Source organism: Anolis sagrei, chromosome 5 (assembly GCF_037176765.1).
Source record: "Anolis sagrei isolate rAnoSag1 chromosome 5, rAnoSag1.mat, whole genome shotgun sequence".
Lineage (NCBI taxonomy): Eukaryota > Metazoa > Chordata > Lepidosauria > Squamata > Dactyloidae > Anolis > Anolis sagrei.
The window spans coordinates 55,944,202-55,971,838 of NC_090025.1; the positions used below are offsets into that span (position 1 = coordinate 55,944,202).

The 27,637-nt window shown below is 39.4% G+C and overlaps 1 protein-coding gene across 4 annotated transcripts; it reads right to left on the reverse strand.

Annotated features, from left to right (window-relative positions):
- Positions 1 to 7,112: 7,112 nt before the first annotated feature.
- On the reverse strand, positions 7,113 to 26,235 carry NAF1 (nuclear assembly factor 1 ribonucleoprotein). 4 transcript variants are annotated; one of them, XM_060778760.2, is made up of 8 exons: positions 25,688 to 26,235; positions 21,513 to 21,645; positions 20,238 to 20,331; positions 14,528 to 14,610; positions 12,098 to 12,258; positions 10,091 to 10,142; positions 8,705 to 8,804; positions 7,113 to 7,837 (listed from the first exon to the last, which is right to left on the reverse strand). In XM_060778760.2, the coding sequence occupies exons 1-8, from the start codon at positions 26,167 to 26,169 to the stop codon at positions 7,410 to 7,412; spliced, it is 1,533 nt and encodes a 510-aa protein (XP_060634743.2). In that variant the 5' UTR covers positions 26,170 to 26,235; the 3' UTR covers positions 7,113 to 7,409. The 4 variants fall into 4 exon arrangements, with proteins under 4 accessions (XP_060634743.2, XP_067324806.1, XP_060634742.2 ...); XM_067468705.1 differs by having other exon boundaries at positions 7,113 to 7,840; XM_060778759.2 differs by having other exon boundaries at positions 20,238 to 20,334.
- Positions 26,236 to 27,637: the final 1,402 nt, after the last annotated feature.

Consider the following 27,637-nt stretch of genomic DNA (forward strand, 5'->3'; position numbering starts at 1 on the left):
TCAATACATGGTAACTTTATGTAGTAAATACCGTATTTACGAATTTAGCACCAAAACATCACAATGTATTGAAACAGCTGTGGGTCCGGGCAGGAAGCAGACTGCGTTGGATAATACAGAATATTGAATAAGCAAAGGTTGGATAAGCGAGACTCTACTGTTCTTACTACAATGCAGTGTGAGCCCTACCACATGCACAATGGAGGACCTTCTCACAGCAACACCAGAGACACTTGAAGTGGCCAGCTTCTGGTCAAAGGACATTTAGTATAATGACACCTTTTTAACTTTGTGGTTTTTCTATACATTATAACTGTATTCTCAATTCACTTCTGACACAATAATTAAATAAATAAAGTCAAGGGAGAAGAACATTTGACCTTCAAAATATTTTGCACTAACCAACAGTACTTTACGCAACAGGAGACTGAGGCTTCTAAGAATTCAAGTACAAAATGTTTGGAGCGCAATACATCACTAATGTTAGAATTATTCCTGATATACATAATATGCTAAATCAATGCATTCCGAGGGTATACAACTTGATCTGCTTCAAGTTTTAAGTGTATGCTATACCCAAACTGCTTCTTCAGTCATCGAACTATGACACATTTCCATAATACTCATATGGCAAAGACTGAGCAAGCTTGATCTCAGTGGTTCTTAGATTCTTCCTGACTGCCTACATTATGCCCCAGTGTGCAATGTACTTTGTACTGAGCCCATACAGATTGCATTTGTATTCCTATAGCGCCCAAAGGATTTATATTTTCAAAGCAAGGGAACATGTAAAACATTTGCATAATTAGATGTTTAGATAAATGAGATCAGAACTGACATAGGGTTAGATGTGTGGGTGCAGCAGATGTGGATAAATGCATAGAGTCCTATTATAATTAGGCTTCCATTACATATAGTATCTGAAATGTGGCTGACAAGATTTATCAAAACATTGGTTTAAGGAATTCAGACATGCATCTGAAAATATTCACATCAGATCTATGTACTAGTTCAACGAACTGTTCTAAATTGAAAGCCTTGGGGTATATTTCTACTACATGACTGTAGTATATCGGTTTGCCTTACTTTTGTTTAACTTGAATCACCCTGGCTTTATCTTCTTATAGATAGGTTCCATGAAGTTTTCAACCCAATAATAATAATAATAATAATAATATAAAACTTTATTTATACCCTGCCACCATCTCTCCAAGGGGACTCGGGGTGGCTTACATGAGGCCAAGCCCAGCAATACAATACATCAATATAAAACACTGGGTGAGACAGCAATGTAGTATATCTGGATAGGGGAACTGGAGGATAAAGTAGGGTTGATTGCACTACCAGGAGAAATAAAGTGTTTCCAAGGGCATTCTGCAAGAATTGGTCAAGTCTAGGGATTATTGAAAAAGTCTAGATATGATTAAGGTATCATTTTTATCACAATTTGTTTAAAATGTGAGTTAGAGCAAAGTCTATCCTTTGAAAATTCAAATTCAAGAAAGAAACAAGGGTAGGTTCATCTTCTTGAAAGCTAGATACCTGATAGGATCTTAATATCTCTGCTTTTTCATGTCAGGAGCGACTTGAGAAACTGCAAGTTATTTCTAGTGTGAGAGAATTGGTTGTCTGCAAGGATGTTACCCAGGAGACGCTCAAATCCTGTGGGAGGCTTCTATCATGTCCCTCACAGGAGAAACTGGAGCTAACAGATGGGAGTTAACCCCCCCCCCCCCCCCCCAAATTCGAACCACTGACCTTTTGGTCAGCAATCCTGCTGGCATAAGGATTTAACCCATTGTGCCACATTGAAAGGATTCAATATGAAAATTATACTTCTTTCTGCCACACTGGAAATGACTTCTGGAAACCAGTAAAGAGGCTTATACAGAACCTGGAAATCATGGTTTTGTACTTTAAGCTAATATGTTCACTTAGAGAATAGAAACAGGATTGTGTATACCAAAAAATACCTTTCCAAAATCCATTTTAAGAAACAATGGCTCTTCCAGCACCAGTGACTTAATCCTATACTTACTTCGCCATGATTAAGCCTAACTGAATTCAATGTGAACTTCTTTTGACAGCTATAGTAAATAGACTGTATGTCAGATTCTGTAAATCAAAATCAATCCCATCCTCCCCATAACAATTCTCTATGGGCCAGATGGTATATGGGCGTGCACATATTATCTAATATCATTGGGTTTCTAGATAAAGTGTTGAGTGCAGGGTTTTTTTCTTATTCAACATATTGGCCAAAGATCCAGCTGCCCATTTCCAGCTCTTCTATATGTGGAGAAGGGAGGGGGAAAAACAGGGAATGCTTGCAAATGCCACCTGGGAATATCACTGGCACCGCAATCTCATAGAATCATAGAATAATAGAGTTGGAAAAGACCACATGGGCTATTTAGTCCAACCCCCTGCCATACAGGAAAAGCACAATCAAATATCCCTGACAGATGGCCATCTAGCCTCTGTTTAAAAGTTTCCAAGGAAGGAGCTTCCACCACACTCCAAGGCAGGGAGTTCCACTGTTGAACAGCTCATATGGTCAGGAAGTTCGTCCTAATGTTCAGGTGAAATCTCCTTTCCTGTAATTTGAACCCATTGCTCCTAGTTTCAAGGGCAGCAGAAAACTATCTCTTCCTTTCACATTTATACATGGCTATCATGTCTCCTCTCAACCTTCTCTTCTTCAGGTTAACCGTATCCAGTTCTTTAAGACGATCCTCATACAGAAGTGGTTCTCAACATGTGAGTCCACAGATGATTTGGCCTTCAACTCCCAGAAATCCTAAGAGCTGGTAAACTGACTGGGATTTCTGGGAGTTGAAGGCCAAATCATCTGGGGACTCACAGGTTGAGAACCACTGTCATAGGGCATGGTCTCCTTTGATTATTTTAGTTGCTGTGGTGCCCAGAATTGGACATGGAATTCCAGGTGAGGCCTAACCAAAGCAGAATACAAAGGCACCATGACTTTCCTTGATCTAGACACTGTACTCCTTTTGATGCAGCCCAAAATCCCATTGGCTTTTTAGCTGCTGCATCACATTGTTGGCTCATGTTCAACTTGTCATCCACAAAGACTCCAAGATCTTTGTCACATGGACTGTTGCCAAGCCATGCATCACCCATCCTGTATCTTTGCATTTCATTTTTTTTTCTGTCTAAGTGTAGTATCTTACATTTGTCCTTGTTGAAATTCATTTTGTTAGCTTCATCTCAACCATCTCAACTCTCTTGTCCACATGGGGGAAAGGGAGAAGGGCAAATCTGGAAGTAAATCCTCAGGACCTCTCATCTATGAGAAAAGACCATATACTCGTGAACAAGTAGATGTCATTTATAAGCCAAGGGCAGGTTTTGGGGCCAAAACTATGGATTTTGGTATGGCCCATAGATAAGTCTAGAGTCATTCTGTAGCTGGCATTTCCCTGCCCAGACATTCCAAAAGGCCATTAAGTGGCCCTACGGTGGAGAGATCAGAGATGGTTAGTGTTTCTTATACTACTTCATTACGCAAGAGAATGAATCCACTTCAAATATGGTTTCTGCCTCCTGCAGAATTCTGAGGTTTGTAGTTTAATGAAGCTGTTAAGGGCTCCTCCCAAAACTACAAACCCCAGAATTCAGCAGGAGGCTGCAAGTGGATTCATTCTCTAGTGCAATGAGGTCCCTAGATAAGTCAACCAAAGTTTGGAGGTTGTTTTCTGTTCATTAAAACTTCTGAACTTATGCATATAGGGTAGTTTCTAGTTGAACTTGGGCCCTTTCCCACTGCTATATAAAATTCACATTGAACTGGATTATATAACGGCGTGGACCAATAACCCAGTTCAAAGCAGATATTGTGGATTATCTGCCTTGATTTTCTAGGTTATATAACCTATGCAGCCCGAAAGACAGTTGCATCTATCAAGTAGGAAATATAGGTACCTCTTTATGCAGGGAGGCTAATTTAACTAATTTATGATGCCATAAAACCTTCCAGCAACATGCAGAAGAATGAGGAAGTACTCCATCAAAGGACTCGGTGTCACAAGTGGATGGTGAAGTGGCAGCTCCCCCTGTGGCTGGAGTCGCTCATACCTTCATGAAGCTGGAAAAGCTGGAATGTTAAATTGTCTCTGTCTGTTTATATATGTTGTAAATCTAAATGGCATTAAATGTTTGCCACGTATATGTGCATTGTAGTCCGCCTTGAGTCCCCTGTGGGGTGAGAAGGGCAGTGAGATGCTTCCCAGAGACCTTTGCAGACTGAGTTGATCATAGAATCATAGAGTTGGAAGAGACCTTGTGGGCCATCCAGTCCACCCCCTGCCAAGAAGCAGGAAAATGGAATTCAAAGCACCCCCAACAGATGGCCATCCAGCTTCTGTTTAAAAGCCTCCAAAGACGGAGCCTCAAGACAAGAGGTTCCTGCTTCTAAGCTGCACTGCTAAACATTTAGCAAATTTTTTTTCCAGCTAATTACAGGAGCTTGATTAAAAGTGACGTGACTATATCACCAGAACAGAAGTTGCAAAACAACACCTCATATCCAAATCTACCAAAAATACATTTTTAAAATGCCCTTGTGACAGTCAACTCTAATTAAGTCTATCTTTATCTTTAAGGAACGCTTGCAGCTGGAACAAATAAATTCCTTTAAAAAAGAGTAGCATCTTGTTTGCATAACCCTATATTTCCAACTAAAAAGAAAACATCACTTTATTCAAAAGACTGCTCTGATCTCTTGATGGAAATATGAAAATGAATAACTCATTTGCAATACTTTTCAAGAGTACCTATTGTTTGTGAGGTTTTTAAAAGCTTCTTTGTGTTTCTTGTTCTCATTTGGTGCTCTTGTTAATTTTTTTCAGCATAAGCTGTAACAAAGATTTTTTTAAAAAAATCATAAACTGTAACAAAGCATTAAAATTTAAGAGTAGAAGTTTGGTTAACCTTAGCTTGTTTAATTACTCCTCAAATAATTGTCTGAATCGCTGATCATTCAGTCCAATAGAAACTGTCCCTGGCTTCGAATGCATATCTTTTTTGCTAAAAACCCTGAGATTTCTGGATATTCCTGGTCTAACAAATTGCTAAACAGCACAATAGCAGCAAATGACAAGTGTGCTCTTTCCAAATCTCTTGAAAGCCACTAATTCAGACTAGCTCATTTGTCCGCTATAGCTGAAATGTCTTGCTGTGTTTCCCCCATTTCAGATTCAGATCGATTTTCTCTGTTCTTGCTAAATATAATTTCTATTTTGTAAGAGTACACCACAACCAGAAAGGAAGACATTGGCCTTAAATTAGATGTGAAAGGTATTATGGAGTATTATGGTATTACTTAGGTGATCCCTCGTTGTCAGAGTATGATGGCCTTCCAAAGTGTAGTGTCTTGGCAGTGGGTCCGTATGTGAGTGTTGAGCCCTATTCTTGATCTGCATGTTCTTCCACGGTGAGGGCATCGGTTTCCAAGTGGAAGGCGGTCTTGGTAATAGTTGGTTTGCCATGCCTTCCTCTTGGCACATTTCTCCCTTTTGCCCTCCATTTGTGTCTCTTCGGATCCCGCAGCACTGCTGGTCACAGCTGACCTCCAGTTAGAGCGCTCAAGGGCCAGGGCTTCCCAGTTCTCGGTGTCTATGCCAGTTTTTAAGGTTGGCTTTGAGCCCATCTTTAAATCTCTTTTCCTGTCAACCAACATTCAGTTTTCTGTTCTCGAGTTGGGAGAATAGTAACTGCTTTAGGAGACATTGATCAGCTATTTGGACAATGCAGCCAGTCCAGCGGAGTTGATGGCGTAGGAGTATTGCTTCAATGCTGGTGGTCTTTGCTTCTTCTAGTATGCTGATATTTGTCTACCTGTCTTTCCAAGAGATTTGCAGGATTTTTCAGAGGCAACGCTGATTAAATTGTCCCAGGAATTGAGTGTGATGTTTGTAGACATCCCACGTTTTGCAGGCATATAACAAGGTTGGGAGAACAACAGCTTTATAATTCTACAGTGTATCTACACTTTAGAATTATTGTACTTTGACACTACTTTAACTGCAATGGCTAAATGCTATAGATTCTTAGGAATTGTAATTGTACAAGGCTTTTTAGGCTTCTCTGCCAACTGATGCCTCACCAAACTACAAATCCCCAGATTCCATAGCAATGAGTCATGGGCAGTTATAGTGTTGGTAAACTCAATTAATTCTATGGCGCAGATGCACCCATTGAGTGCATTCTACAGAAATTTTTGCCATGCATATTCCGAATTTTTCAATATATTTAAAGCTTTGATTATTGTTCTCTATCCAAATGCACTTACAGAATACATTTTTAAAACATTTCAGACTACCATTGAAATTTTGGATATTGCTCCATAGAATACTTTTCAAAGAATTCAAAATGTTGAATACTCTCCAAATCAAATAGGCTGGTTGAAGAACAATTCTCAAGTCTGAGTCCTGGAATGTTTAAAGTTAAAGCAAAAGAGGAATGTAATCACAAGGGGGAAAAACCCATCAGAGGCAAGAAGAGAATTGGAAGTAGCCCTAAAGAATTGAGAACCAAATTGGAATAAAATTATCATTAAAAAGAGACGAGGGAGTTCCAGTGACCCAGAGCCTCATTTTCCACCAGGCCTGAAAATGCAAAGGCAGAATCTCCCAGGGGGAAAAGTCTAGATTATAAATAGTGGAAGAGTGTTTTTGAATGTATTTTGTGTGTGTGTGTAATTGCAACATAGATAAAGCCAAGCGACTTATTCATACTATGGCTTCCTACACCAACTACTCAGAAAATAACCCAAATCCTAAAGTTAAATGGGCTATCTTTGCAATTATACACCATTGTTTAGAGGCTAAAGAAAGCTCAGTTAAGTCCACAAACTTAAAACTGGAGAAATAACTATACACTCCCTGAATTGGATAGGTTTGAAACTGCATGGAATTTTATGAAATGGCATTTCTTTACTTAAGTGAATTACAAAATAATACCCTGAATATACAACCTGGAATTTCAAAATTCTGCACCGACTCTTGTTATAGATACTAGGTTTGGTTTTAGTTATCATAAAACATTATTTATGCAAAAGACTTCTGTATATTAATGTAAATCTGCCAGTGTAGAAATAAGGTAGAGGTTTATTAAAAAATAATACATACCAAGAATTTGGATTACAAAATTTCACTAAAGAAATATTGCCATATTTCAATTATTTCCTGTTCTCAAAATAAGATTTTAACTTTATTATAAAATTACTTGATTTAAGGTTTACATTTCTGTACACAACATAAAATATCCTTCCTCCATCCCGCCCCCCCCCCCAAAAGAAAAGACTCCAGAAAATAAAACATATACAGCATTTAAGAAGGAAATCTGACATTTTCAAGACTATTGAAAAGATTAAAGGGTAGCTCAGCTTAAGGAGGATTCATACTGTTGAAAGGAGCTGATGGAGGAGGTAGTGGGGGTGGAGGTGGTGGGGGCAAAGAGAGTAGTGACAACAAAGGATCATATGTATTCTGAGTATATCCCGGAGGCCATCCCCATGTTGCAGGTTGAGGTGAAGGTGCAAAATTTGCCTCTGGTTCAAATGAAGGGGGAGGAAAGGAATACTGATGTCTTCTTGAATTATCTGGCCTCTGCTGCTGATGAAACGCTGAAGGTTTCCATGGTTCAGCATAGCTAGAAGGATGTTGTTGTGGAGTCCTCCCCTGATGTCTAAAAAAGCGCGGAGATGCAGAAGGATGTGGGTATCGTCCTCTTGTAAAGGTGGAATGAGGTTCTCTCCTGTCTGAATAATCTGAATGATAGTGTTGTCTGGGCTGGTAATCCATTCCACTCTTATCTACTGAACAAGTGGGGAAAGAACAGATTGGTTGTACTGCATTGTGTGAAAACAAGTGCGCCACTTACAATGACAAGGCTAATTTTAGAAGGATATAATAAATTGGAGCTCCAATACATTCAACCTTGCCAGAACAGCCAGTCCCTGAGTTACATGCATCCAACTTGCACATGACTCCTAGTTACAAACGGGAGTCAGACAACAGGAAGTGAGAGAAATCTACCCCTATGAAGGAAAAGTCACACCTGTAAGAGTTACCATGGAGAAAAGTTGTCTGCGCTGAAGCTTTATCAGCAATACTTGTCTCTATAACAACCCAATTTTTTCAGAATTCAATTGTCACAGAGAAGAAAGTGAGATGAAATCCTCTGAATAGGGACACAGACAAACACCACAAGGCTGTTAACTCTTCCTTATGCTATCCAAAGTTAAATATATGTATATATTTGACTGGAGTTAAACTTTAAAACGTGCTTATATACAAATTCAACTTAAGAACAAACCTACAGAACTTATCTTGCTCGTAATCTGTGGACTGACTGGACTGGCCATCTTCTCAATCTCATTCTATGTTTTCCCTTTAACTTATTGATACAGGGAAAATAATATGTGGTCAGTCAAGTATTAATCAGTGATGCTATATCAATGGGAAGTGTGGAATGAAATGTTGTATTTGAGAATTGTTTAGAATTCTGGAAGAAAGAACCTATGGCATCTACAAATACCAATTGCAGCATAAATATTAATTTATTGTACTTAATGTAAACTGATATTCCTTTAATACAATAATCCCAAGGTACAATTGCTGTTTTTTGTGCAAATTCCCCTGGTCTCTGGGACCAACTTTTGTCGTTACAAGCTACTTACCATAATCTTGTTGTGATTTGAATTTCTTTCTTCTTAAATTCTGAGATTTCTTCTGTTGCTTTGCAGTTCTCTCTTTTTCATCATCACTAAAGTCTAAAACCTGTAGGAGAACACTTAAAGTTAAAAAAAAACCCAGGAGCTGATACAAATAGCAATATTTACATTTTACCAGCTATCAGAGCAGACAAACAAGCATTCATGGAAGTTCAAATTATGCCAGTGACATTTTGGAATATTGTTGAAATCCAACCTCATACTGAAGGAATGGAGGCCCTATAGAAAATGAATCTCTCATACTGATCATGTATATTTCCCTAATTTATTTCAGCAGTGGGCAGGCCACACCCGTCCCCCGTCGCCCAAATGCCATGACTGACATTGAGAGAGAAGGGGAAGACCTACAAGCCACTTTAAACACCTTTGCAGAAGCATATGAATGGGGAACGGCTTTCTAAGGGACTTGGGAATAATAACTGGGTAAACTATTCCCAGGACTCCTGAAAAGAAGGAGGCATTTTAAAGAGGTATCAACCATGGAAGAGGAAGAGATTCAAGGTGCAGCTTTTCTTCTGCTCCAAGGAAATAAAGTTTGGCTACAAACTATCTTTTAACAGGAGGAAATGACTGCTCCTGGGTGTCCGGGTAGCAAGCTAGGCATTTTAAAAAAGGAAGAATTTGTCATTTTCATACTTGAAGAATGTGATACATAACTGTTGGGTCTGCATTCTGTATGTCTTGCATTCTGCAGCACAAAGAGCAGCTTGCCACCAAATTTGGTGGCAACCTTCAGTGGCCAGAGTAAGGGTGATGAAGAGGGGGAATGGGGAAGCATTGGGAATCCATAAATAGAGAATTTTGTAGCTGCATGCAGTCTGTGGGCCTCCAAATTTCCAATGGAAATGGTGAGGTACAATTCCCTGCCATACACAAGTCAACTTTAAAACCTTGCAGAGACTGATAAACTATACTTTCAAAAATCAGCATTCAAAACAGCCCTGAAACATGAAATCTAAAAAGAAACTATTCCTTGAAAACTATATCTTGAAAAGAACCAAAGATGTAGGCCCCTTCTAAACTGCCATATAATTCAGTTCAAAGCAGATAACTTGGATTTTATATGGCAGTGTAAAAGGAGCTGTAGACACTATCTATGCAGACCAGTTTACATAAATGAAGAGGTTAGCTGCAAATTACCATTCAGATAATAACATATCAAGTTTCTCTAGGGGAGGTACTTCATTTTCTGACATTAAAATGTAACTCAAGGCATATTAAGTGGCTTTTCTTGACATGCAGAACCACTCAAACATAATTCAAATCCAGGTTAAAGTGGAACTACTTATATACACTAAAGAATAAATTCATCACTTAACAAATGTTACTTACTTCAGGAGGTGGCTCTTCATCATTCTTCCATGATGCATCAGATCCTTTCTCTCTAAAAAGGTACAACAAATAGAAAATCACCAAAGGTTGGGTATTAAGCTACACGTAAGTTATTGTTGCCCATTTAGTAGTCTCCAAAAGTTTGATAAAGCTCAAACAGTAGTCAAAGTCTAAGCATTATGGGAACAGAAACCCAAGAGCTTGCCAAATTTCTAGTAACACAGTTGACTGTTTGGTTTTTTTTTTTAAATAATTCCCACTGTCATAGGTGAAGAAAAACCATGGAAAACAGCTAGCAGTTTTCAAGTATTTCTTCTGCAAGAGAGGTTACCCCAATGTTAAGAGAAAATTTAAATGTTGTCCACAAGTGCCAGTAGCAAGAACTAGATGTCAAATGTTCAAATCTTATCTTGACTAGAAACGTACCAAGAGGAACTAGACCAGTGTTTCTCAACCTGGAGGTCACAAGGAGGGTTTCAGAGGGGTCACCAAAGACCATCAGAAAATACATATTTCTGATAGTCTTAGGAACCCCTTTGGGGGAGAAGGCTGAAGAATTCTCCACCTATCCTTCTCTTCCTTTTTGGAAACTGACAGCAAATCCTCCCACCAAAAGCCCTCCTCCTGCTGTGATTGGCCAGCCTCTCAGCCAAGGGGAGGGATGTTTTTGAGACTTCAAGTGGGGAGGGGGAGAGCAGGTGTGCTCTCCCCTAAATCACTGTAAATTCCTCCCAAATCCTTTCAGTATTTTCTCTTGGTAATGTGGGTTCTGTGTGGGAAGTTTGGCCCAATTCTATCATTGTTGGGGTTCAGAATTCTCTTTGACTGTAACTGAATTACAAATCCCAGCAATTACAACTCCCAAATGACAAAATAAATCCTCCCAACCCCACCAATAATTGGGTATATCAGGTATTTCTGCCAAATTTGGTCCAGTGAATCAAAATACATCCTGCATATCAGATATTTACACTACGATTAATAACAACAGCAAAATTACAGTTATGAAGTAGTAATGAAAATAATGTTAGGGGTCACCACAACATGAGGAACTGTAATTAGGGGTCACAGCATTAGGAAGGTTGAGAACCACTGAACTAGACAAATCACTGTTCTTTCAACCTAGGATCCCTATATTCAATAGTGAAAAAATACTGATAAACCTTACAGGACTGGTGTAATAGTGTATGATAAATATTTGAATGCTTAGAATGCATTACATGAATGCTAAACAACACTGGTTCTGCGTGTGACACAGCATATCTGAATAGTTGGATCTGTGTTAAACTTTATAGATGTTGTGCAAACTAAGGAAGAGTATATGGAAAAGCACAAGGGAAGATTGACCAGATGTTTTCAGAAAATGGTTTGCAATTTCCAAATATTGTCGAAGGCTTTCATGGCTGGAATCACTAGGTTCTTGTGGGTTTTTTCGGGCTATAGAGCCATGTTCTAGAGGCATTTCTCCTGACGTTTCGCCTGCATCTATGGCAAGCATCCTCAGAGGTAATGAGGATTATTGCCTCTGAGGATGCTTGCCATAGATGCAGGCGAAACGTCAGGAGAAATGCCTCTAGAACATGGCTCTATAGCCCGAAAAACCCCACAAGAACCTAATTTCCAAGTAATTTGTGAAATGACGTATTTTTTTATTTTACAGACTGGGTTAGATATTTTTATTTTAAATTGTGTTAGGAAGGGAGGATTTAAAATATAAACTTCTTACTGAAATCATTTCAATATAAGGTAGAGTATACAAGTTATGTTAAGAGAATGCACAAGGCCTAAATGTGTGAGACACAGAGAACATGAAAAACTATTACTCCATACCAAAATCACAACTAAGATGAAGAAATTTAAAGCAAAACAAATCAAGAAACTCCAAGGATAGTTTGTTGTCCAAATGGAAACTTCTGCTTATATATGAGCGTATAAGAACACTAATCGATAGTTTTGACATCAGACTGCATTTGAAAGATAGATTTCTAAGCAACAGTATAGACTTACTGCTTTAGTTTTTCTGGAAATATATACTGGGTGACGCTCTCAACCGATGGAGCAAAATACACAGCATCATGTATTTTGATACCTTTAGCTTCAATATGCTCAGGATTGTTAAACTGTAGTACATAAAATGGATGAGACACAGGGCCAAATACCTCAAAGATCTGCAAGACAATAAATGTTATAGATTTAAGAAACAGAACAAGATCAATAACTACAGGCCACACAGAAACAAATAACACTACACTGGGAAGGCAAAGAGGTCAACAGAGGAACCAAACATAAAAAGCAATAAAATATGTCCTTCAAGCTTTGAAAAATAGCTTTGAATTTAGTATTACTGGGATTACTTCAGGAAGGATTTTAAGAGATACAATCTTTTTCAACCTTAAATAAGAAAATAATGCTAACAAAAAATAAGTTTAAAAAAATTAAAAAGATGCCTTTACAAGCAGAGTTCATTTAGTTATGTGTGTATCAGCACACATAACTAAATGAACTCTGCTTGTAAATGTATCTTTTTCAAGTCAGCATGCAGAACTGATTTTGCCAGTTTCTTCCTCTGAAATATAGTTTACAACACCTTGGCAGCCTCCCACCTCAGTACTAACCAGGCCTGGCCATGTTTAGTTTCCAAAATGAGACAGAATCGAATGCCTGTAAATATAAAACAATGTGATTATATATCTTACTACTTCATCACACTAGAGAATGAATCCACTTTAAATCCAGTTGCTGCCTCCTGCAGAATTCTAGGGTTTGTAGTTTAGGGAGGAGCCTTAAACAGCCTCACTAAACTACAAACCCCAGAATTCTGCAGGAGGCAGAAAACCAGATTTAAAGTGGATTCATTCTCTAGTGTGATGAGGTCCTTAGGTTGTGTCACATATTCATCTAGATCTTTCCTATCCAAGTCTTCTATCATAGTATTGATGTGTTAAAAACAAAGGATTCCAAATCCACCTACTACATGAATACATATGTGATCCCGGACCATTTCTGGGATACAAAAAACTCGATCACCACATGCCTGCAATTTTGAAGGGTGAGATTTGAATTACACTAGCACACAGCTATCATCCGGTATTCTCTGTATTCTGTAGTCAGGATTCTGTATTATACCCAGCTGAAATTTTACAGGTCTTGCATTCACTGGCAAGAAATTCCTTAAGGAGCATTCAGCAGTGAAGATTTTTTATTCATTTAGGTAAGGATTTATATCCTGCTGTCAGAGAGAACATTTACACACCACTCAGTTTCAAAGACCAGACTGAACTTTAGACTAAAGGAACTACTAAGCTGCCTAGAACTAAAGCCTTCTTCCTCATCATTTTGTGAAAATAAAGTGAAAGCAGGTCTCCTCTGTATTTCTCAAAATACTTTACTGACAGAGATTTAGAGCTTAGTAAATAAGCAAAACTAAACACCAATAAGGAAGTCTAATACTTAGCCCCTGAAGTATGAGCTAGCTAGCTCTCCTGTAAAAAGCTCTAGTATAAAATTTACTGAATGGCAAGCTACACAGAATATATGGCCCACCACTCATGAATGTCAACATCAAAACTAAAATGTACTATTTTAAAATAAAAGCAATGGCCTACTGCTTAAGTCTTAAATGATTAAGAGGACTTAAAACTGATTTTTAAAAAGATTATTCAGCACAGGACTTAAATAATATCATCTGCAAACTAGAAAACAACATAACAGTCATGGGATCTATTAGGCCTGTTAATACTATTAACAACAGCAACAAATGATGAAACATCTACAACCTAAAATGTCCATATGAACTATAACCTTGTTCTCTGTAGGCTAAATCAAATATCAGTCCTACCCAGAACAGATTTATAAACTGCAAGGACTTTAACAACAACAACTTTATTCTTATTCTCTGCCACCATCTCCCTGAAAGGACTTGGAGCTACTTGCAGATAGGACAAAATGCCCAGACACAAATACAAAACAATCTATCAAAGCAAAAACACAATTAAAATAAAAACATACTTAAATATAACCAGCTAGATAAAAGTATAATTCAATAAATCATAATAAAACAGCAATGTAAAACTCAATCAAAACAATATTCGACAAGACCAATTGCCAGTAGTGCAACGGGTGTGAGTTTACCCTAAACAGGACTAATCTAAAGTTTAACCTTCTGTCGCCAAGTAAGAATTTTTCTCTAGTAACTTGTAATCTTGCAGTTTGTCCTTTAATCTGTTTTGATCTTTTGCATTTTTTTGTTGCCCAAAGATTTTTTTCCCCATATAATAGGGACAAAGGCTTCATGAAACTCACATTTCTACATCTTAAATTATGTTTGCCTCCCCTCTCCAATTAATGTAGCAAATAATAAGCAAAAGTATGTAGAAAACTATCGTGTCTAGAGCAGAAAGAAAGAAGCCTTAATTATAGCCAGATGATTTTGCTCACCTTTCCTATTGAATGTCGGTCACCTCTGAAAAGCACAGTATCTTCGTTCACAGGGGGCATTCCTTTCTGGGACTCAACAATTACTAGAATGAAAATATTTGAATTCTCAAAATGTTTTTTTTTTCAAAAGGAAGATAAAAAGACTTTTGCATTAATCTGAAGAACCAGTTTACCACAACAGTTTTCTACTCTACTGATCTACAGACAACTGATAGAAGCATGTAATTGATAACAGCCTTTCCATTTTTTTTTTACCCAAGGAAGCAAACTATCTTAACGTATACCAATTCTGTATAATACATTCAATATCCTGACCACAAATACTCCAGCCCATCTCCCACACAAAAGACAAAATGCCATAACTGACCGGGGGGGGGGGGGGGGGGGGAGAGAAGCACATATGCCAATTTTCAAAAACACTTTGCTTGTAAAGCAAATACACTTGGGTATACTGTCTGGGCAAATGGCTTCCGGGATCACTGGAAGAAAGGCAGGCAGGCAGTTTTTTAAGAGGTAATAACCATGCTTCCTTTGCTCAGAGAAAGAGGGGATGAAAAGCAGCAGGTTTTCTTCTGCTCCCAGCAAAGAAAGTTAAGGCTATCCACTCTATTTTAGTATAAAATGAAATGCTTGCTTCTAGGTTCCCTGAAAGCAAGCCAGGCATTTTTAGAAAGAAAATGCCTGACATCCCTCTACTGCAGTGGTTGCTGATAAACTGGCTGGGATTTCTGGGAGTTGTAGGGCAAAACACCTGGGGACCCATAGGTTGAGAATCACTGCCCTATTGAAAGGTGATAAAGAGCAGCTTACCACTAAAAGTGGATAGAAAACCTTCCAATAGCCAAAATGAAGCTAATTGAAATTGGGCAAGGGCACTGCACTGATTTGGAAAGCCCAAAATATTTGGGGGGGGGGGGGGAATGCCTGCACACAGTCTGACCACCAAATTTCCAGTAGAAACAACCTTCTCAATTATTTAAATGGAAGGGCACATTAAGATTCATGAAACATTAAGGTTCATATTAATATACTTTCTTGCTGTATGGCAAAGCCATCAGAGCCCCAGCATTGTATGGTTGTTTACGCACTGGACTATGACTTTGCAGACCAATTATGAAAGACTACTAGGGGATCTTGGGCACGTTACTCTTTCTCAGCCCCATCTGAATAAATCTTGATTAGAAAATCCAATGAAAGGTTCTTGTAGGTTTTTTCGGGCTATAGGGCCATGGCCCTATAGCCCAAAAAAACCTACAAGAACCTATTGATTCCAGCCATGAAAGCCTTCGACAATACATGCAATGAAAGGGTCGTTTTACAATTGCCATAAGCCCAAAACAGTCTGAAGGCAAACAATAACAAAATCTTTATACTTTTGCATATTCCTTGATACAAGAATTGACAACTGTTCGACAACCAATAAAACTTTGTTTAAAAACACCTCTAAAATCAGGACAATAAATAAAGAGGAACACTAAAAAAACAGGGGAATTCCTGACATGAAGCAATCAGAGCCAGCTAACACATCCCAACAAAGGATTCCCCAGGCAGGAAGCAGTCACGCTAGAAGCTGCTATATCATTAAATGCTAATCAAAGTGGCCAGCTGCAACATTCACACATCCCTCAAACAGACAAGGGTTCTTTCTCCCACCCTGGACATTCAACAGATATATAAACTTCACTTGCCTAATTTCCAACAGACCTCATAACCTCTGAGGATGCTGCCATAGATGTGAGTGAAACATCAAGAGAGAATGCTTCTGGAACATGGCCTTACAGCCCGGAAAACTCACAGCAACTCACTAATTTGTATTGTTGACAAGGTCTTACAACATAAAACATGTGTCTCTGAGCTTTCAACTAAGCAGGGCTGACTCTGCTTAGCTTCTGCAATTAGACAGGTTCTAGTGCCTTTAGGTTATTTAGGTCTTCCAAAAACATATGGCATGTATCAATACAAAAAGTGCAAAACAGTGTGTGTGTGTGTGTATGTTGAGCGAGTATAATATTAGATAACTGTTATACAGCTTGCTAAATAACATATCTTAGAGTAAACTATTGATGCTGGGTAATATTATCCAACATATAGTAAATATAATATAAAATAAATAGGGAACAAATAACTCGTTTTTTCTTACAGTGTACTTGTACATAGCTACCATTTCAAAAAATAAGTGATATTGCTTTCTGACACCAAATAAGCAATGCTTCAAAACATGAATACTAAAACTGTTTAATACACTCATGCCAAATTTCATGCTTTACCACAAGGAACGTAATTGTTATACATATTTTTTCAAAGACTGCATCTCACTCTCTGATCAGATGCTGGGAAAATATCATTAGAATACCCACTATGCTATTATTGCTTTATCATGGTTTATGGTTACAAATTAGAAAGCTTTATTACTTCCTCATATGGCAGTTAGCTTTTGCAAATGTTCACAGACACATAGAAGATTACTAAAACTCTCTATTAAGGATGACACTGACTGAGATGATAGAACCGAAAACCTTCAGTGAAAGCACATTATTTCCACTATTATGACATGTCACTATACAAGTAGGCAGTAATGCAATTAATGGTGAATAATACCAACCTAAACTGTTAACCATCTTGCCTACAAATTGCATACTGCTCTGACAAATATACTTTCCTTTAAACCCCTGAAGCATGCAACACTTCATTAAAATTATTTCTTTTAAAAAGTACATATAAGGCAGGTGATATGAGGATCACTTAATAAAAAATGTAAATTACTTCTAATTATCCAACCAGCAAAAATCTAATATTCACTGTTGGGGAAGCAAGAACTGTTTGTAACATTAATTAAGAGAAATTCATTTCCTGAAGGAAGCAATCTATCCTGAGGCAATGTAATGTCAAACTAAATATTCACCTCCGTACACTCCTTTATAAAAATTCCACAAAGTGCTTCTAATACAACAGACTAATCCCATCATGAGCATAATTTAATAAACTGAGGGCCCTTCTGCCAGAATATCAAGCCAGAAAATCCTACAATATCTGCTTTGAACTGGGTTATCTGAGTCCACACTGCCATGCAGATAAAGTGGGATTTTATTCAGCTGTGTGGAAAGGACCTGAGTCAGACAATAAGAGGAGGACATCTTACAATATGTTTGATTGGAGCCAAACTATTGTAAGGTAATGAAATTCTCACTTCACAGTATCAGAAAGCCTACCGCGATATTCAAATATTTTCCCTATTTTTTTACGAACACTTTAATGTATTTTTTCCATAGCGGGTACAATATATGGTATACCACAAGCTTATCTCCTCTAAAAATATAACTAGCACTAACATTCCATTAAATAACCAAGTAGTATTGAGCAGAATTTAAACCATAATTAAAGTCTATGTCAGAGCACTTTTCTTTGCTAATTATACTGAATTAAAGTTTAGCTGAGTAGAGCTCTTATCAAAATTAAGCTATGTTAGTATATTAACAGAATACAAAGGAATATTGTAGCATTCTTGAGACTAACTGGGAGAAAGAAGTCTGCAGCAAACATAAGCTTTCATAGTAAAGATAAAGGTTTCCCCTGGCATTCAGTCCTGTCATGTCTGACTCTGTGGGTTGGTGCTCATCTCCATGTCTAAGCGGAAGAGCTTGCGTTATCCGTAGAAACCTCCAAGGTCATGTGGCCAGCATGACTGGATGAGGCACCGTTACATTGAAGACATCTTAAAAAATAAAGTACCACTAGAGCCAGAAGCCAACACTTCAAAAAAAAACCCCTGATATTCTTTCTATACATGGTAACTGCAGCAAGGATTGTTTATGCTTACTATTGGAAACATGAAGAAATCCCAAAGATTTATGGATTACAAAAACATTGGGCATGGCAGAGATCACACTAGAGAATAAATCCACTTTAAATCCAGTTGCTGCCTCCTGTAGAATTCTGGGGTTTGTAGTTTAGGAAGGACCTTTTAACAGCCTCACTAAACTACAAACCTCAGAATTCCGCAGGAGGCAGAAACCAGATTTAAAGTGAATTCATTCTCTAGTATGATGAAGTAATAAGCTTATACCATCACCAGATCCAAATTTGAAGAATAAAAAAATACCTTTATTGAGTATTTCTAAAAAGAAAGGAAATTGAAAATATTCATTTTTCTATAGCATTAAGGAAAAATTAGTACTACAGAGATGTAGGAATAAAAAGAAAAGAAAAAAATTAGAGAAATTTGTGACAAGAATAGCAGGATCCCCAATGATACCCAAAAGATCCTGGAAAGTTAATCTACCAGAGATAAGTTTTACGACAAAAAGAATAGATTTTTTGATTATGAAGAAGATAGCACAGACAGGGTATAAAGTGTTAGTTAGGGGTTTGTATTTTCCATTTCTCAACTTTTCTATCTCTGGTGTTTTGGAACACTATGCACCCACTTTTCTATCCTTCTGTTTAAGATTTGAAAATAAATGCTTTTTTTTTTCTTTTTTCACATTATAGAAAACTTTTTGTATTAAAAAACAAAGGAAGACAAAGATGTAAGATATTAAAAATGTCCCTGTTCTATATTCATTCTTGTATCCATCCCCATTCTTCAAAGACTCGCAATAAAAATTATATGGAAAAAATAAAGTAGGACAAAGCAGTAAAAGTGAAAGGTAAGTAAATAGATCAAGACAAGCATAATATTAAATTAACAGAAAGCCAATACATTTTATTTTTCTTAACCACTGGAATGCACTGCATCAGATTCAGTTTACAGCAATCTAAAAAGTAAAGCATGCATCATGAGCACGACGTAAGAATAACTTCACATGCACTTATTAGTCAGCCTTTTTTGATTTTGTTTATTCTAAGTTAATGGCTTCCTTCTACGTTAGGCAGAGATCATGTGCTGCAGTTGTTGCATCTCATCCGGGTAGCATCTCCACTATCAAATTCACTAGACATATCCTGGAAAGTCTTGTTTTTAGGAGAAGCATATTTCCTGTATGTTGCACATAATTATGAGTAAATTCTATCTTCAGTGATTTCTAGGGGCCATAGAAGTTGTCCAATTTATTAAAAAATAAACAAATTCTAGAATATGTAAATAAGTCTTCTTTGTAAGGAATGTGTATCCACAACTTTAATGTTCTTCTTATAGGAAACCTTCAAAATGCATTGTGAATAAGTTTTCAAAATTGTTAAATGTAGTTATATTTAAACATTCGTAGAAAAAATATAATGTAAATCAGTCTACCTGAAAGGCACGGATGGGTACTGTGAGTTTACCGGGCTGTATGGCCATATTCCAGAAGCATTCTCTCCTGATGTTTCACCCACATCTATGGCAGGCAATCTCTGACCCCTCAACTCTGAGGATACCTGTCATAGATGTGGGCGAAACATGAAGGAGAGAATGCTTCTGGAACATGGCCATACAGCCCGGAAAACTCAGAACAATCCAGTGATTCCAGCTATGAAAGCCTTCAACAACACAACTAACCATTCATGACTGTAGAAAAAATTATAGGCTTATAAAAAGGGAAAAGGAAATGCTTCAACTATAGCATACAAGTGAGAAGAGAATAGAGCCTGAAAAACAACTAACAAACTATCCAATGCCTATGATAAAAACATAAAAAGGTATCAGCAAAGGGAAATAAAAAGGGTATGAATTTAATTTAATCATCTGAAAATGTTTTCATTAAAAATGAAAATATGTGTATCACATGCTTACCTAAATGTCCAATGATGCTGGAAACCTTCCCAAAAGGCATCAGTTCAACAGATTCAGGCAGAATTATTTTCAAATCTTCAATACAAAGTGATTCCTGCTGGATAATAATGATGAATTGTCACCTAAATCAACTATAAATAATCCATTATATTTGTGTGAAATGTATGTACTCAGACCTAAAACCTACTTGTCCAATCACATCCAGTATTAACTGTAAGCACCATGATCTGTATTTTGCTTAAAAGAAATCAAGATACAAGATCGATGGAACTGTCAAAACACTGCACATGCACAGAAGCCTTCTATCACTTGAACTTAGAGCTGAGAAGGATGCCTGACCATGTCTAATGTAAGCATGCAAGAAGGAGTTTGGCACTGGCTAACATTAAGTCAACTCCCCAACCCCCAAAATCAACAGGGGAATGGATTAGATAGGTTGCACTGAAACAAATGTATCCTGGAAGCCCTTGCAATTCCACAGGCAAAATAGTCCCTTGGGCAATTGTAGTCAATGGGCCCTTACTGATGCCAGAAAAGTTATAAAGAAGAGATTTGATAGCTAAACAAGCTGTCGGAATTGAAGACACAATTGAAGACGCATCTCTTCCAGCAGGCCTACCCAGTCAACTTTCAATCATGAGTTCTGATTTACAGTCTATTGCTACTATATGGTAATTTCATACCCTGCTTTTAATCAATGCATTTTATGTTCATATATTTTTACTTTGTTGCACCCTACCTCAAGCCAACAGAAGAGGCAGGTAATGAATAACATTTATTATTATATTATTATTATTATTACAAAACACCTATTGTTCTATTAAGAAAACACTCATAAGAAACAAAGGAAAACAAAGAGATTTCAAGGTGGTTCTCTTTTAGTGTGGTTGAGGAAAAAAATGAATGTTATGGGTAGGAGACAAGGTATTCTAATCCAGGACTTGCTGTAGAGTAAGTTTCCAATTCACAAATTTTCCCTTTTAAATACTATATCTATTACCGAGGGTGTTGGCACATACTGCTTTTCTAGCCAAATTCTGAAACCTGAAGAAAAATAACTGAAAGTGTTTGGTGTAGGCATCTACAAAAAAGTAGCAACACACACAAGGCTCTAAAAACCCTCCACTTCAACCCTCCTTCCCCCATTGAGTATCTTTCTGCTCTACTGTTTCCATTTGGACAGTTGGACAGAGAACAGATTGAATCATGCTTTTTTCCAAGGAAACACTAATTTTGCCTCATAACTGCTCAGAGAAGATTCTTAGACATACTTACTTTAGGCAGTTCACCTTTGGTAGAATTGCAAGTGTCATCTTCATTTTTATTTTGCTCACCATCATCTTCAGACAGCATTGGAAGACAGGAAGAAGAGGAGGAGTCAGAAGATGAACTGTCTGAATCGGTATCACTGCACAAGAGTGAAATTTTATTTTTCAAAATATATCCTCCCACAGTCCTTTTTTATGAAAGAAAAATAATGATGTGTCCATAAAAACCCTGTGATGACATTGAACACAGTGTCAAAAACTTGGTCATGGCAATCTGCTAAGATTTATGGTTGCCACCAAAACAAAGAAGTCCTAACTTTGGAGGTATTTTGCATGACTGTAGGAACATGCCTCCTTCTTAGTTCCAAGCTTTGGTTCGGAAGCAGTGCTTATCCTTGAAACCTTGAGCCTTGGAAAAGTTTAATAATGAGCAAGAGACTTTGAAAGCACCCAGAGTAAGATAGCCTTTGAAGCAATAAAATAACTTAAATTGTTTATCTTGAGGCTTCTCAAAGCTTCTCAAAGCATTATCCTTGTTTAAGACTCTGAAGAGCATTCATCTGTGGCCAATGTTTGCATCCCCAGCAAGTAATGTTTTGCTGTCCAAAAAAAGCATCACAGAGCTGCTGTAGAAAGTTTCTTAGCATTATATTTGTCTCGTGGAAGACATATCAGAACAAAAGGCCAAACACAGCCAATCTCCCTTTACGTCCCACCTCGGAGTTTGAGATCATCTGGGGAGGCCCTGCTCTTGACAAGTGACTGTCACAAGTGAGGCTGGCAGGGACGAGAAGCAGGGCCTTCTCAGTGGTGGCCCCTCACCTGTGGAACTCACTCCCGGGGGAAATCAGAACATCACCATCCCTCCTCTCCTTCAGGAGGAGGGTGAAGACATGGTTGTGGAACCAGGCCTTTGGGCAACCAGGCAATTAAATAAGACAACTAAACAAGGCAATCAGATGTGTAAGATCAGCAGGATTGTCGAAGTGGAATCAAAAACAGATCTTTGAGTTAGTGTACACTGATAGGTAGGAGGAAGAATTAGGTTTGTATTGTTCTTATTGATTTTATTGATTTTATGGATTTTATTGGGATAATGGCTTGAATTGTGGGAACTTGAATTATTGTACTTTTGTGATGATTGTTTTGTGTGGCAGGCATCTTAGTGTGCCTTGCAGTTGTAAGCCGCCCTGGGTCCCCTTCGGGGTGAGAAGGGCGGGGTACAAGAACCCCAAATAAATAATAAATAAATAAAAATCTGTAACCCAAATTACTGAAAAGGAGATTCCACCTGATAATTAGAACATCCTGATTATAAGACAGATTTGAACAATAGAAAGAACTTCCTGATCGTAAGACAGGGATGTCAAGATGATTTGCATTGGGGGGCACACCAGTATTATGGTTGCCTTCAAAGGGCCACTGAATCCATGGATGGATAATCCATGGATACAGAGGGCCAATTATATTTTCTTTAAAGCAGTGGTTCTCAACCTGTGGGTCCCCAGATGATTTGGCCTTCAACTTCCAGAAATCCTAACAGCTGACTAGGATTTCTGGGAGTTATCGACCAGAACATCTGGGGATCCACAGGTTGGGAACCACTGCTTTACAGAATGATTTGGTGATCTTTTGTTTTTATCCAGGTGCTATTGAATGACAACTCCCATCACTTTTTATTTTCCACCATGCAGATTGGAGATAATGAAAACTGCAACCCAGCAGGACTTGTGGCTCTGAGATTGGGGAAAAGGTTAAACAACATGGTTAAATCGAGCATCATATCCACAAGCCTTGAATCTAAATCCATACCCCACTATCCTGACTAAATAGAACAAAGTGAGCCTTTCAGATATTACTGTAGAACAACTCCCATCAGCTTTAGTCATGATGGCAAATGAGAAATATAGGAGTTGGAGTTCAGCATCTGAAGGGCCCATAAAATGACATAGTGGGCCAGATTCCACCAGTGGGCCTTGGGTTTGACATATGTGTTGCAAGATTAAAGATCTGGAGATCATGCCCTACAAGAAGCGTCTTAAAGAGCTAGCCATGTTTAGCTTGCAGAAGGTTGCAAGGAGACATGATAGTCAAGAATAAATATGTGAAAGGATGTCGTAAGGAAGAGGGAGCAAGCTTATTCTCTGCTGCACTGGAAACCCGGACTCTGAGAAATGTGTGCAAATTGAAGGAAAGGAGATTCCACCTGAACATTAGGAAGAAGTTCCTGACCGTACGAGGTAGTCAACAGTGGAACACTCTGCCTTAGAGTGTGGTGGAAGTTAATTCTTTGGAGCAGGCATGGGCAAACTTTGGCCCTCCAGGAATTTTTGACTCCAACTTCCAGAATTTCTAACAGACTACCGGCTCCCATACTGAGACAGCTCCACTGACTGCCGGTCCCCTTCTGGGCTAAATACAAGGTGCTGGTCCTTACCTACAAAGTCTTGAATGGTTTTGTCCAATTGCATCCCCTTATAGAGACCATACCGTGCACTGTGGTCAGCAGAGGAGGTCCTGCTCTTAGTCCCACCTGTCTCAAGCATGGCTGGTGGGAATGAGAGGGGGGACCTTCTCCATGATTGCTCCCCATCTCTGGGAAAAAAATCTCCACCCTCCTCTCCTTTAAGAAACTTTTGAAAACGCACTTTAGCATATGGAGAGGAGGAGGACTAACCATTGGAACACTGACAATCCAATTTGCACTATATGATGGCTATGCTACATTTTAATAAATACCTGTGTTAACCATTTCATATGCAACTCATGTCTGTTTTTAATTATATGTTTAATGTTCACACACCCTAAGTTATTGTCTAATTGATTTATCCCCCATCTCAATGTTTTATTTTTTCATTGTAAGTTCATTGCTATTAAAGGTAAAAGTTTCCCCTAGACATTAAGTCCAGACATGTCTGACTCTGGGGGTTGGTGCTCATCTCCATTTCTAAGCCGATGAGCAGTGTTGTTCACACACACCTCCAAGGTCATCACCATCATCATCTTTAATTACTTATTAATCGCCCTCCATCCGAGATGCTCCAGGCGATTTACATAAGGAATTATACAGGATAAAACACATACATACAAATATTAAAATTAACATGGGTCAAATGCTCTAGTAAAAAGCCAGGTCTTAAGTGCAAGGATAAAATGCCCTAAGTCATGCATGGCTCTCAAATAGGGAGGCAAGGAATTCCGTAAGGCAGAGGTAGCAATAGAAAAGGCCCTGAGTCTGGTGCTTTCCAAGTGCACTTCCCTAAAGGTAAAGGTAGTCCCCTGACCTTAAGTCCAGTCATGTCTGACTCTGGGGTGTGGTGCTCATCTCCATTTCTAAGCTGAAGAGCCAGCGTTGTCCGTAGACACTCCAAGGTCATGTGGCCAGCATGACTGCATGGAGCGCTGTTACCTTCCCGCCGGAGCGGTACCTATTGATCTACTCACATTTGCATGTTTTCGAACTGCTAGGTTGGCAGAAGCTAGGGCTCACAGCGGAAGCTCACGCCGCTCCCCGGAATCGAACCTGCGACCTTTTGATCAACAAGCTCAGCAGCTCAGTACTTTAACCCACTGAGCCACCGGGGGCTCCAGGACCCGGTAAATAGAGCAAATCGTGTTGGGATGGTCGTGGCGACCTCAGATTACGGTAGGAGAGATGGCATGACTGCATGGAGCACCATTACCTTCTTGCCAGAGTGGTACCGATTAATCTACTCACATTTTCATGTTTCCATACTGCTGGGGCTAACAGCGGAAACTCATGCCACTCCCCGGATTCAAACCTGCGAACTTTCAATCAGCAAGTTCACAGCTCAGCAGTTTAACCCACTGCACCACCCGGGGCTATTGCTACTATTCTGTATTATTCCTGATGATGTTTGTTACTTAGTAAGGTATTGAATGTTTGCCTATTTTTGTGCTGAAAACCGCCCCGAGTCCCTTTTGGGAGAGGTGCAGTTTAGAAATAAAGTTTATTATTGAGGGTTTTGAAACAGAGGATGGATGGCCATCTGCTAGGAGTGCTTGGATCGTGTATTCCTATTTGGAGTTGGCCTGGATGACCCTTGTGGTCTCTATGATTCTATGACACGAGTGATAAATCTGTTTTGAGATCTACATGAAACCAATGCTTATTTGGCAGCCGGGAAAGGGAAAGAGTCCTTTCATGGGGAAACTACCCACCTTTCGGATTCGGAAGAAGAGCTGCCACTGATTTCCATGACTGTGGCCTCCTTTCCTTCGCGATCCGACCCGCCATTCACATCCAGAGGAGGCTGAGAGGGGCTCCTAGGGTCTGGGGCCTCTCCTTCGGGGCCAGGAACCGGCTCCGCTCCATCTCCGAGGCCAACCTTTCTCTCCGTCTCCTCGCAGCGAGGGGAAGAGGGGCCCATTCCGAGCGGAGGCCCCCCCTCTTCCATTGCGGCGCCCTCCAGGGCCTCCAGACCCCCTCCATCAACGGAAGCGCCGGCACTCTCAGGAAGGCCCTGCGGGGCGGAGGGAACCTCTATGGGGCCGCATTCCGGCTGAGGAGCGGCCTTTTCCCCTTCCCCAGCGGCTCCCTCAGCGGCCACGCTCAGCTCGCTCAGCTGCTCCGCCACCTTGAAGGTACCACCAGCCTCGGAGGCCTGCTCCTTCTTCTTGTCCTCCTCCTCCGCCTCCTCCATGCTGCACGAGAGCCGCTCACCACAGCAACACGCGCGCCGTGCTGACGTCACGTCCGGCCCAAGTGCTTTTCGAATGGCACGGCGCTCGCCGGTGGGAGGCTTCCCCTTAGGGCGCATGCGCCTCTATCACATCTCCCTTTGCTTTCCTTCCTCCCCATTGAAGTATCACAGAAGACTCTCAGGGTCCATTCACACAGCTATATAAGCCAGGCTCCTTCTGCACAGCTAAATAAAACCCCACATTTTCTGCCTTGAACTGGGATATATAGCAGTGTGAACACAGATAAACCCAGTTCAAAACAGATATTGTGAGTTCTTCTGCCTGGATATTCTGGGTTATATGGCCCTGTGGAAGGAGCCCCTAGAACAGTGGTTCTCAACCTTCCTAATGGCGTGACCCCTTAATACAGTCCCCCATGTTGTGGTGACCCCCAACCATAATATTGTTTTCATTGCTACTTCATAACAGTCATTTTACTACTGTTATAAATCATAATGTAAATATCTGATATGCAGGATGCATTTTCATTCACTGGACCAAACTGGGCACAAATACCCAATACACCCAAATGTGAATGCTAGTGGGCTTGGGCGAGGATTGATTTTGTAATTTGGGAGTTGTAGTTGCTAGGATTTATAGTTCACTTACAATCAAAGAGCATTCCGAACTCCACCAGTGATGGATTTGAACCAAACTTGGCTCCCATGACCAATGGAAAACACTGGAAGGGTTTGATGGCCATTGACCTTGAGTTTGGGAGTTGTAGTTCACCTATATCCAGAGAACACTGTGGACTCATGCAATGGTGGATCTGGACCAAACTTGGCATGAATACTCAATATGCCCAAATGTGAACACTGGTGGAGTCCGGGGAAAATAGATCTTTACATTTGGGAGTTGTAGTTGCAGGGATTTATAGTTCATTACAATCAAAGAACATTCTGAACTCCACCAACCATAGAATTGGTTCAAACTTCCCACATGGAATCCCCATGACCATCAGAAAATACTGTGTTTTCTTATGGTCTTTGGCGACCCCTCTGACACCCCCTTGCGACCCCCTCAGGGGTCCCGACCCCCGGTTAAGAAACACTGCCCTAGAATATCATGGCAGAAAATCCCACAATATCTGTTTTGAACTAGGACCTCTTCCACACAGCTGAATAAAATCCCACACTTTCTGCTTTGAACTGGGTTATAGGGCAGTGTGAACTCATATAACCCACTTCAAATAGATATTGTGATATTTTCTGCCTTGTTATTGTTGTTCATTCGTTCAGTCGTCTCCAACTCTTCGTGACCTCATGGACCAGCCCACGCCAGAGCTCCCTGTCGGCCGTCACCACCCCCAGCTCCTTCAAGGTCAGTCTAGTCACTTCAAGGATGTCATCCATCCATCCTGCCCTTGGTCAGCCCCTCTTCCTTTTACCTTCCACATTCCCCAGCATCATTGTCTTCTCTAGGCTT